This window comes from Paroedura picta, chromosome 3, assembly GCF_049243985.1.
Source record: "Paroedura picta isolate Pp20150507F chromosome 3, Ppicta_v3.0, whole genome shotgun sequence".
Classification (NCBI taxonomy): Eukaryota; Metazoa; Chordata; class Lepidosauria; order Squamata; family Gekkonidae; genus Paroedura; species Paroedura picta.
The window spans coordinates 106202668-106214415 of NC_135371.1; the positions used below are offsets into that span (position 1 = coordinate 106202668).

Consider the following 11748-nt stretch of genomic DNA (forward strand, 5'->3'; position numbering starts at 1 on the left):
AACTTTGAAATCAAAGAAGAGTTACACTGGGAAATTAAAAAAAAATGTGCAAGTTTTCTAAATGCTTATAGCCAACTTCTTTAATCTTAACTCATGAGTAATTAGAGACATATCTGCAGTTAAAGAAAGGTCCATGAAATCTGAATAATAACATAAAGTATCTGAATATGAATAAATATCTTCCATTCTTCTTTTTTGAAATATCATTCATCCTTTCCAAGACACATTGGTATGAAAATTGAAAAAATAATGACAATTAATTAAAAAGGCAATTCTGGAAGATCTAGCTGAAGGACAGTTTTAGATTGTCATGAAAAAGGGGGGAAGCCAATTAACATTTTCCTATAATTGCTTAAACAATACAGGTCTAAAGTCCTACTATGATATAAAGTTTTGATTGTCAAACCACAAACCTGAGGAGTAAAATCTATTGTTGTATTCATAATCCATTCAGGATTTTGTGTCTGGTTTTAATATGCAACTGCAGTTCAGAATCTGAATGGTTGTTCATGAGATGTAAGTCTCGTAATCTTCATTTGATGCATCATAAACTGCAAACTGACCAACTCTACAATTGTTGTTATGTTTTAGCAGCGTTGGGGCAATGGAGAGTGGTACTACTGAGCAGAGCAGTGATATGCTGAGTTCCCATTTGCCGGAGTCAAGTTCTCATGATATACCCATCAAGCTAGAAGAGTATGAACCTCCAGTCTTCAGTGCCAAGAAGCTCCTCAAAAAAGCCAAAGAGTCTTGCCAATGTGACCGCCGAAGCATCACCGCTTTCTTCTTCAGGCTCTTCCCTGTATTTGAGTGGCTTCCTCGCTACAGCCTCAAGGAACAGCTGCTTGGGGACATCATCTCTGGCCTGCTGGTTGGGATAGTTGCCATCCCACAGTCAATCTCTTATTCCATCCTAGCCAGCCAGGATCCTATTTATGGGCTCTATACCAACTTCTTCTGTGCCATGGTCTACTTCTTCATGGCAACCTCACATCATAATTGTGTTGGCTCTTTCGGGGTCCTTTGCTTGATGATTGGGGAATCTGTAAACCGGCAACTCACGCTGGCAGGATTTGAATCTGACTCTGATGTTTCCTCACTGGCAAATACCACAATGAACGGAACGGTTGCCTGTGACAAAAGCTGTTATGCTATCACTGTGGCAACCACTTTGACTTTTTTGGTTGGCCTTTACCAGGTATGGTGTTTTGTTATCATTTGCAGCAGTGATTCATACTGATATTCCCTTAAATTATAGGGTCATGTTTAGTATAATATGTTGATTTCCACCTTTTAAGTCAAAGGGTCGCTTCCAAAAATGGTCTCTATTCATAAAATTAAAATGATAAGCAATGGAGGGAACAGGTCCTTAGTCATGATGGGCACAGGCACAATAGAAATGTGCCTGGCAGCTTCCTGGCCTCCAACAATGGGCTAAGAGGAGGGATCTAGCACAGTTAAAAGCAAGGGTTGACTCAGATCAGAAGGAGAAATCCCTTCCACTACACTGAAGAAGAGCTAGTTTTTTCTACCCCACTTTTCACTACCCAAAGGAGTCTGAAAATGGCTTACAACCACACTTCCCTTCCTCTCCCCACAACAGACACCCTGCAAGGTAGGTGGGGCTGAGTGAGCTCTGATAGAACTATGAGAACAGATTCAAGAGAACTGTCCTTACCTCAAGTTCACTCAGCTGGCTGCATGTGGAAGAGGAGTGGGGAATCAAACACAGTTCTCAGATTAGAATCTACCACTCTTAACCGCTACACAGATGTGGGAACATCTCTATTGAGGGCTGGGGGAAGAAGTGCATTGGAAGTCTATGGACTTGACATTGCACTCCCCTCATGCACCCCCCCCCCCACCTGAGCAGTAGCACAGGAAGGACGAGGTGGCTGCTTCAGGCCTCAGTCAGAGGCTGGCCATGACAAGGGAAGGTAACAGGCAAGGAGGAAAGAGGAAGCACTGGCTGGGGAGGAAAGGCAGCACTTGAGGGGCTGGGCGAGGGTGGAGGCAGCAGCAGTGGGAGAGGCGAAGTGCAAAAAAGGCCACTAGGGCGGCCTGTGCAGGTAGCAACTGTGGCAAGACAACTCACAGAGATCCACTGTTGCTGCAGGCAGGCAGGCAGGAGAGGTGATATGCAAAAAAAAACCAGGCTCTGGTATGGCCTGTGTGGGTGGCAGTGAGAAGATCCACAGATTTCCACCTTTGCTGCCTGCACAGGCACACACCCCACATCCCACCCAAGGAAAGGCAAAGCCATGACAGCTCAGGCAGGATAGGCCATGCAAGGCTGGTCTGGCTTCCCGCTCTTGCCAGTGGGCCAGTTGAAGGGAGGGAGGGAGGGAAGGAAGGAGGTCCTGAAGGCTACTGCACTCCCCTTTCCCCTGCCTGCTGGGATGGCGGGTCTCTGAGGGTCGTCTCACTGCCACTGTGATGAAAACAACAGTCCTGGCTGCATGACTGGCTGATGTGGCAGGCAGGCTCCAGAGAAGGTGGCAGTGTGTAGCCTCCCCAATGGCTTTCCCCCCTCTCTCACCTCCCTTCTATGGCCTGCGTCAGCCCCTCTGGAGAGCACCAGCGCAGTTGCCCCCAAGGTCTGCAGCAAAGATGGGTGCCAGCTTGCCCAAGTGCCTTCCACCCAAGCACCAGCCCTGCCCTGGTGCCAGCTCACAGTCCCACCGGGATGCAGCTTCCCTACTGCCATCCCTCGCCTGCTCTGCTCCCAGAAAAGCGGACTAACCCTCAGGCAGCCCTCCCTGCCTCACTCCATTCAGGGGCCGCCGCCTCCTCTTCCCAGCCACCTGCCCGCCTCCTTGCCTAACTGATAAGGCTATGGCTGGAAAGCCACCCCGGCCTTGCCTGGCCCATCCTACCCACCCCACCCCACCCCCAATGCAGTTCATAAAAGGGAGGGGAGTGGAAAACCACTGCAGTGCCTACCTGCTGGCTGTCCCACCACCAGTGGCAACAGGGCCCATTTCTTTGCCTTTTTCTGGTGTTGTGGGAGCCCCCCCCCATCTTTCTCTCTGTTCCCACAGTGGGTACCAGCTCCTGTAGGGAGTGATCTTCCCTGCTTCCCTCCTCTCTCCCTCCCTCCCTCCCTCCCTCGTGCTTGCTTGCTTCCTTTTCTTTTCTCTCCTTCGCCACTTTCTTTTTTGAAATTTCCCCCCTTTAACCCTCCCAAATCCTTATGAAAGACAGGATGAAAGAGAAAGAGACAGAGAAAGAAAGAGAAAGAAAGTGGGGGGGGGGAGGAAGGGAGGAGGGAGGGAAGCCATCAGTTCTCCTGGAGAAAACAGCTGCTTTGGAGGAACACTGCCCCCCCACCCCCATACAACAGTGTCTACACAGGTCACCACTGTCCCCACCTTCCCATCAAACCCCACATCTCCCAAAGGCCTGGCTGCTTGGGGAAGACCATAGGGCTGTCTCCTTCCCAACCATCCCCATCTCCCAAAGCCTGGGCCAGGCAGGGAAGGCTGTGAGGGGGGGGGGGGTCTGCTTCCTTCCCATCCTTCCCATCCCCCCACATCCTTCCCATCCTTCCCATCCCCCCTCCCAAGAACCAGGTTGGGTAGTGAAGGCTGCTGGATCCCCCCAGCCCCTGAGGACAGTGAGAGTGGGGATGGGGGGGGGGGGGACAAAGAGCACTCTGATGGCCAACTGCAGGGCCATGGGGAGGTTTTGTGAACCCAGGTCCTGTTAGGGAGGACTCCATGGAGGAAAAGCCTTACCAGGAGCTCCCAGCTTCACCCGAGCCTCAGCTGGATGACAGCTTAGCCCAGCCAGATGTTCATCTGGCAGAGAGCTCAGACCAGCAAGAGGGAACGGAGCTGCAGACAAGCCAGGGCTTATGTAGACTAGCCTTTTGAAGCATTCTGAGAAAAGGAGTGGTAGCAGAGGCTTGTGCCATTCTCCCTAATTTCAGTGGTAACTCTTCATAATATTTCCCTTCAAGGTATATTTTGGTGGAATTCTGACAGGAACAGCTCAGACTAACCTTATCTAACATAAAAACAGCAGTCAGCTCCAGTCAGACAGAACAGAGAGAATAAATGTAAGCCGTAGTGATATCTCATTGCTTATTGTGCCTCAGATTCATTGATACTTTTCCTTTCAGATTCTTCTTGGGGTTTTGCAGCTGGGCTTCATATCCGTATATCTTTCGGAACCTCTTCTAAGTGGCTTTGTGACAGGATCCTCCCTGACTATCCTTACTTCCCAAGTGAACCTCCTCCTGGGTCTAAAAATTCCTCGTCATGATGGCGTGGGGTCTCTTATCCTAACATGGGTTGAGATCTTCAGGTACATCTGGCAGACTAACATCTGTGACCTGGTCACCAGCCTGATTGCTCTCATCCTCACTGTGCCAATCAAGGAAATCAACAGCTTATATAAGGATAAGATGAAAGCCCCCTTTCCCATGGAACTTTTGGTGGTCATTGCAGGCACTCTGCTGTCACATTTCCTTAATTTCAAAGAAAAATACAATTCTAAGATCTGTGGCAACATCCCCACAGGTTTCAAGCAACCTGTCGTCCCTGATATGAGCCTGCTGTCAAATGTGGCGCTTGATGCTCTGCCCATTGCCATCATTGGCTTTGCAATGACTGTCTCACTGTCAGAAATCTTTGGCAAGAAGCATGGGTACCAAGTGCGAGCCAACCAGGAGATGATTGCCATTGGCATGGGGAACCTGATCCCATCTTTCTTCTACTGCTTTGCAAGCTGTGCAGCGTTATCGAAGACCTTGCTGAAGGAATCCACAGGGTGCCATACTCAGATCTCTAGCCTAATATCGTCATTTGTGTTGCTCCTGGTACTGCTGTGGATTGCCCCACTTTTCTACTCACTGCAGACCTGTATCTTGGGGGTTGTGACTATTGTTAACCTCAGGGGTGGCTTGAGGAAGTTTGCCGACACTCCCAAGATGTGGCGGATTAGCAAGATCGATACCATGATCTGGTGGGTTACCATGCTGTCCTCATCGTTGATCTCCACAGAGCTGGGCCTTCTGATTGGAGTCTGTTTCTCTCTCCTCTGCATTATTTTCCGCACCCAGAGGCCCCGAGCCACCCTTTTAGGAAAAGTGAGCAACTCAGAAATCTACGAGGACCAATTCAATTACAAGATGATCGACAGTGTTGCCAACATAAAAATCTTCCGTTTTGATACCTCTCTTTACTACGCAAACAAGGACTACTTCAAAAGTTCCCTCTTCCAGAAAACAGGCGTGAATCCTTCCTTGGTGGCTGCCCTGCAGCAAAAGGCCAAAGCAAAAGCAAGAGGAGGGGAAAATGAAAAGTGCTTTTCCTCTAAGTTTAACTGCCTAAAGGTCACGAAGAAAGGAGCCAAGGAGGCAACAGCAGATGCTCCCGTGCCATTCTTTGACATGCACACCTTAATTATTGACTGTGGTGCCATGCAGTTCTTAGACAGTGTTGGCCTGAGTGAACTGAAGGAGACTTGCCAAGACTATAAGAAAATTGGCATTCAGGTCCTGTTGGCCAATTGCAATCCATCTCTCCGCCGCTTGCTCCAGGCAGGTGGTTGGCTCACTGGGATGGAGGACCCAGAGCTGCTCTTTCATAGCATACATGCGGCTGTGCAGTTTGCAGAGAGACAATCCAAAGCCCAGAGACAAAGTAAAATGGCTGAAGATGATTTCCTCAGCTCTGAGGCTCACTCAAAAGACTTAAGTTTGGATGATTCCCTGTAAACCTGGGCAGACCAGGCTGTGTAATCACTGGAAAACTATTAAATGTTGATTGTAATTGGAGGAGGTAATCCCAGATACATCAATATAACTAATTCTCAATATGGTCCCATCTCTGGATACCTAAAGCCAAAGACTGGTGCCATGTACAGACAACAAATATCCTTCTACAAACCCAAGAAGTATTCAAGGTTGCTGAAAAATTTGAAATCTTAAAAATAAATAAATTGGGAGAGGGGTGCTATCCCCCCTATGACAGAAGCAGGACCTGTATCTTTAAGAAATGAATCTCCTTAGTGGCCATTGCTACAACCACTGCAGCCTTCAAGTCCTGTTTTTGGTCAGTAAAGGGCTCGGGGGAGGACTAGGGCCATTTCTAGGTCTATTCTGGCCTTTGAGGGAGGAGTCATTAGGGCCAGGCCTGCAGCAACATTGGGGAACTTGCTACCACACAAGTTGCCTGACTTTCTCTGGCCAAGCTACTTACTTCTGTTCACTCCAGTAGGGTGTAGAGGTTAGCATTTCAGATCAGCTTCTGGGAGGCCTAAGTACTAGGGCCAGTCACACATTATCAACCTAATCCACCCCACACAGTTGTGAGGATAAAATGGAGGGAAGGAGAATGATGTAAGCTGCATTGGATCCCCATTGTGGAGAACTGTGGGGCATAAATTGTTGGCAGAGTAATTAACACAACAATGGTGTACAACCTGATTAAAGAGAAGATACAGATTTATTTAGGAACTAACATACTTGATAGTAAAAGGGGAGGGGCAATGATAGATTCCTAATTACACCTCTGGTCTAGAACTGCTAAGAAGGAAGAAATTGCCCCAAGAGTAGCAATCTGGAGACAGACAATGAAAGACAGTTAAAAGGAGAGAAAGTGCGCCAGACCTCACTATCCTATTTATCTTCTTGCTGCCCCCTAGAGCAACATAGATGCCCCCTTTTCCAACACAGATGAAGTAAATTAATAATAAATATAGTTGAAATTGTGGGAGGGACAGATAAATTGTAGGTGGATATGAGGGCGGGAAGTAGAGAAGGAAAGAGAGAAAGCTGAGGAGAAGGAGGATATACCATGAGGAGAGAAATAATATGGAGAGGGGAGCACAAGGCAGTGTAAGGTGCTCCCCACAAGCTCTTGCAGGTTCCTTATCACACTACTGGGTGAATCTCAGGTGGCACTTTGCAGTTGGGCCCAGCCCACTACAGAACAAGGCCAGACTTTTCCCCAGTCAAAGCTGTCAAGTGGAGGGAGAGAAAGTTGAAGAAGGAGAATAGAGAGGGGCTTTCCGCACCGGGATCCTTGTAGCAAATTGTTTGCTGAACGAAAAATCGCCATTTAAAATAGTGCAATTCGTCATTATGCATACCTGACTTTGTAGTGGAATCCAGTTGCGTTTCTATCGTTTCCCACAAGCTTCCGGTCTCAGCAAAAATCGCTAGACAGGAAGCGCTATTGCCAAGCTCGTCCCACCCCTTGCCGTCAAGCAGCCAATGGGCAGCCGTTAGCATGCTCCCAAACAGCCCCTTTCCCTTTAAGAAAGGTTTTTAAAAAAAAAAAACACACACACCCATGTGTTGATTCGTTGCAACGGAGAGACCCATCAGCTGGCAGGTGTGTTTGAGCTGTTGTTTCATCATTGCCACACTCCCCCCAAGTGAAAAAAAAAAATCCCCCCCCCTCATGGGCCCGATTTTCGGCCGAAAACAGTGTAAAAAATAAAGGGAAAATACATCAGCAAACGGGCTTCTCTGTTGTTTGTGCTTAGTGACTAAACAGCTCTGGGGAGGGACTGAAGCCAGGGAAGCCTCTAAACAGGCTTGCTGGTGGGTTGAACTTCGCTCGCTCGGAGAAAAAAAAATGGCGATCGCTTCGCTGGAAGATCAGAGGAGAGAGCCAGGGGGAGGGACTTTGTAGAAACCACAACAATGGTAATGCACAGAACTTTCCCGCTAGTGTTGCAGATTGGTTGCAGGGGTGTAGCGCTTTCCGGAGGGTGAATCCACTTTTGGGGATTTCCCTGAAAGCGCTACAAGGAAGCGCTTTTTGCGGATCGGTTTCAGGTGTGTGGCAGATTGTCAATGACGTTGTGCATAGTGGCAAATCAGTAGCGTTTTCAATTGGCAACCATTGTGCGATTTTGAAGGTGTGCGAAAAGCCCCAGAGAGTTCAGTGGGAAGGAGAAGGAAGCAGGAAAAGGCATTTTCAAGAAATATAAAGCTGGTAAAGACTTTCAGGAAAGGGAAAGGGGAAAAGATGAGGGGCAGAACAAGATGCTCCCCACAAGTACTTGTGGTTCCTTCTTTTGTTCCATTAAAATCCCAGTTTCAAAACCCAAGAGGTGTAAAAGGCTATAACACTGTTATATAATAAGTCTCATAGCACAAAGAAAGTGATAGGAAAATCTTTAGTTGCCATGAGTCATGCTATGGCTGTAGGAAAAGGGCCAAGGACAAAAGGTTAAAGCTGGACAAAAGGTCCAGAGCTTAAGTATTTTGGATTGTATTTGTGTACTGCAAGGAGGCTGGAACAGCATTTTATCCCAACAGCCACCCTGCGAGGTAGGCTAGTCTGAGGGCCATTTCGCACGGCTTCAAAATAGCACAATGGTTGCTAATTGAAAACGCTACTAATTTGCCTTAACGCACGACGTCGCAGACAATCTGCAACACTCCTGAAACCAATCAGCAAAAACCGCTTCGTTGTAGCGCTTTCAGGGGAATCCAGAAAAGTGGATTCACCCTCCGGATAGCGATACACTCCTGCAACCAATCTGCAACACTAGCGCTAAAGACCTGTGCGTTACCATTGTTGCGGGTTCTTCAAAGTCCCTCCTCCTGAGCCTGTCCTCCAAACTTCCGGCGAAGCGATCACCATTTTTTTTTCTCCGAGCGAGCGGGGATAAACGCACCAGCGAGCCTCTTTCTGTTTAGAGGCTTCCCTGGCTTCAGTCCTTCACCTTTAGTCACTAAGCACAAACCACAGAAAAGCCCGTTTGCTGAAATAAAGTCCCTTTATTTTTTACACATTAATTCAGCCGAAAATTGGGCCCGTGAGAGGGGGGGGGGATTTTTTTTTTATCACTCGAGGCAGCGTGCCAATGATCATACAATCAAACGACAGCTCACATTAGGCAGCTGGATGGGTCTCTCCGTTGCAACGAATCTACCTAGATTCGTTGCTATGGGTCTGTTGTTTTTTTTAAAAACCTTTCTTAAAGGGAAAGGGGCTGTTTGGGAGCATGCTAACGGCTGCCCATTGGCTGCTTGACGGCCAGGGGCAGGACGAGCTTGGCAATAGCGCTTCCTTTCTAGCGATTTCTGCCGAGACCGGAAGCCTGTGGGAAACGCTAAAAAACGCAACTGATTCCACTACAAAGGCAGGTATGCATAACGACGAATTCCACTATTTTAAATGGCGATTTTTCATTCCGCAAACAATTTGCAACAAAGATCCCCATGCGAAAAGGCCCTGAGAATTAGCAACTTGCCCAAAGACACTAAGTGAGGCTGGGGGACTAGGATTATGAAGTGGCTGAATGAGCTGAACCCTTTCAGGTGGGTTGGGAGATCCATGAATACTTCAAGTGCTTCCTACCATCTCAGCATCCATGGGATGTAAATATCAGGCCTGACTTTTCTACCAGAGCATGGAAACATGACAAAGTGATCCAGTGCAAAGCCGGCATTCTAGTTCCTGTGCTCCATCCTATGAGATAGGATGCCCAAAGATCTCTGACTGGTAAAGAGAAGCCACGGGGGAGGGGAGAGGTTAAAGGGTAACATGTTTTGAAGAGAGTAATATTTTTATTCTCATTCAGTACTATATTATGTTATATAGTTTTGTGGATGTGCTGGACCCATAAACTTTAAATTGGGAAATTCCTGGAGTGGGTGGAGCTTGAGGAAGGGAGGGTTTGGAGAGGGGAGGGACCTCAGTGGGGGTCCATGCCACAGAGTCTATCGTCCAACACTGCTATTCTCTCCAAAGGATTCAAGGGGGCAGCCGTGTTGGTCTGAAGCAGCAGAAATAAAGTTTGAGTCCAGCGACAGGTTTCAGACCAACCAAGTTTTGTTCAAGGTGTGAGCTTTCATATGCACAGCACACTTTGTCAGAAAATGAAATGGAAATTACCAGACCACGTATATAAGGTGATCAGTGCGCAGTATAATGAAGATGCATTATGGATAATGAAGTTATATAATGAAGATTTATTATGCTGGGTACTAATCCATGACCAACTTCCTCTTTAACAGGGCCATTGGATTCAAAATGTACTCTGTATATCCATTGTAATCTTAGGAGATCCCCAGGGGTCGCCTGGATGTTGACAGTCCAGCTACTCATGCTGATCCAGCTGGTCCCCTGGTCTGCCTTGCAGTTCATGCGGACTATCCAGGGGGACGAGGCAGGCAGTGCCAGCTGGCTTTCAGCAATCTAGTGCAAAGAATGGGAGCAGCAGGGCCCTGGGGGAAAGAGGGGAAGTGCAGACATGCCATAGCAAGCTCAAGATGAATAACACTTGTATGAGGGAGGAGGGGGGTACTGATCAGCTGTCAGTCAAGAATGCAGAGTAGTGAGTTTTAGAACTATAATAGACTCTACTAATACTGTGTTTAAAATTATTAATTATAGCTTTAACGTTTTATATAATTATTTGAAATATAATGCTATGTAATATTGAAAAGATTATTCTGATATTTAATGTATTCATCGCTTCCTTGGAAATACTTGGGCTCTTCTTCACAAATGAAATTAATAACAAGAAGGCGGTGGGAAAGCATTAAAGCTTGTCCTTGTGTGTTTCACTTTCTGGCTCCATGTGGTCTGGGGGTGGGAAGGAAAACCCATGTAAGACTGCCTGAGTTTTCAGAGGAAGGGGGAGAGTGGGGCACTAGACAATTAAATCAAATCATCAAAATCTTTAAACCCCTCCCCCCACTCCAAAGGAGCGGGAGGAATAAAAGAGTAAGGGCATGTGGGGAGGAGTTAGGGCGGGCCCGGTCCGGGATAAAAACTCGGGGGGGGGCAATCAGGAGCCGCAAAGCAGCTCCTGATTGGGCCCCCCGAGTGTCCATCCAAGGCCAACCGCCCAATGGGGAGCCGCGCGAAGCGCGGATCCCCATTGGCCGCTTGCCCGAGCCTCTCTTGCCCTGGCTGGAGAGTCACCAGACAGACAGAAGACGCTGCCTGCCTGGTGAGTCCTCCAGCCGCCCTCCTGCCAGTAGGGAAAAGAGCAGGGACGCCGCGTCGAAGACGCGGCGTCCCTGCTCCTTTCCCACCGCCGCCATTATCCACCCACCGCCGCCATTTTCCGGCTTCTGCCGGCCCGGGGCGCTCCTTCGCAGCCGCGGAGGAGCGCCCAGGTCCGGCAGAAGCTTCCCCCGCTCACCGCTGCCTTTTTCCGGCTTCTGCCGGACCCGGGCGCTCCTCCGCAGCCGCGGAGGAGCGCCCAGGTCCGGCAGAAGCCTTTCCCGCCCACCGCCGCCGTTTTCCGGCTTCTGCCGGACCTGGGCGCTCCTCCGTGGCTGCAGAGGAGCGTCCAGGTCCAGCAGAAGCTTCCCCCACCCACCACCGCCTTTTTCCGGCTTCTGCCGGCCCGGGGCGCTCCTCCGCAGCCGCGGAGGAGCGCCCAGGTCCGGCAGAAGCTTCCCCCGCCCACCGCCGCCTTTTTCCGGCTTCTGCTGGACCCGGGCGCTCCTCCGCAGTCGCGGAGGAGCGCCCAGGTCCGGCAGAAGCTTCCCCCGCCCACCGCCGCCTTTTTCCGGCTTCTGCCGGACCTGGGCGCTCCTCCGTGGCTGCAGAGGAGCGTCCAGGCCCAGCAGAAGCTTCCCCCACCCACCACCGCCTTTTTCCGGCTTTTGCCGGCCCGGGGCGCTCCTCCGCAGCCGCGGAGGAGCGCCCAGGTCCGGCAGAAGCTTCCCCCGCCCACCGCCGCCGTTTTCCGGCTTCTGCCGGACCTGGGCGCTCCTCCGTGGCTACAGAGGAGCGTCCAGGTCCAGCAGAAGCTTCCCCCACC

At 49.5% G+C, this 11748-nt stretch overlaps 1 protein-coding gene across 1 annotated transcript; it reads left to right on the forward strand.

Annotated features, from left to right (window-relative positions):
- The first annotated feature begins 604 nt into the window (after window positions 1–604).
- LOC143831195 (sulfate transporter-like) lies at window positions 605–5722 on the forward strand. The gene is made up of 2 exons (XM_077324261.1): window positions 605–1198; window positions 4124–5722. Exons 1-2 carry the CDS (start codon window positions 605–607, stop codon window positions 5720–5722), a joined length of 2193 nt encoding a protein of 730 aa, XP_077180376.1.
- Window positions 5723–11748: the final 6026 nt, after the last annotated feature.

What these genes read in the sequence shown, in the direction of transcription:
- LOC143831195 (XM_077324261.1), top strand. Translation starts at nt 605, where the DNA reads ATGGAGAGTGGTACTACTGAGCAGAGCAGTGATATGCTGAGTTCCCAT. An exon ending in TTTTGGTTGGCCTTTACCAG is followed by an intron (nt 1,199 to 4,123) that starts GTATGGTGTTTT and finishes TTTTCCTTTCAG; the next exon opens with ATTCTTCTTGGGGTTTTGCA.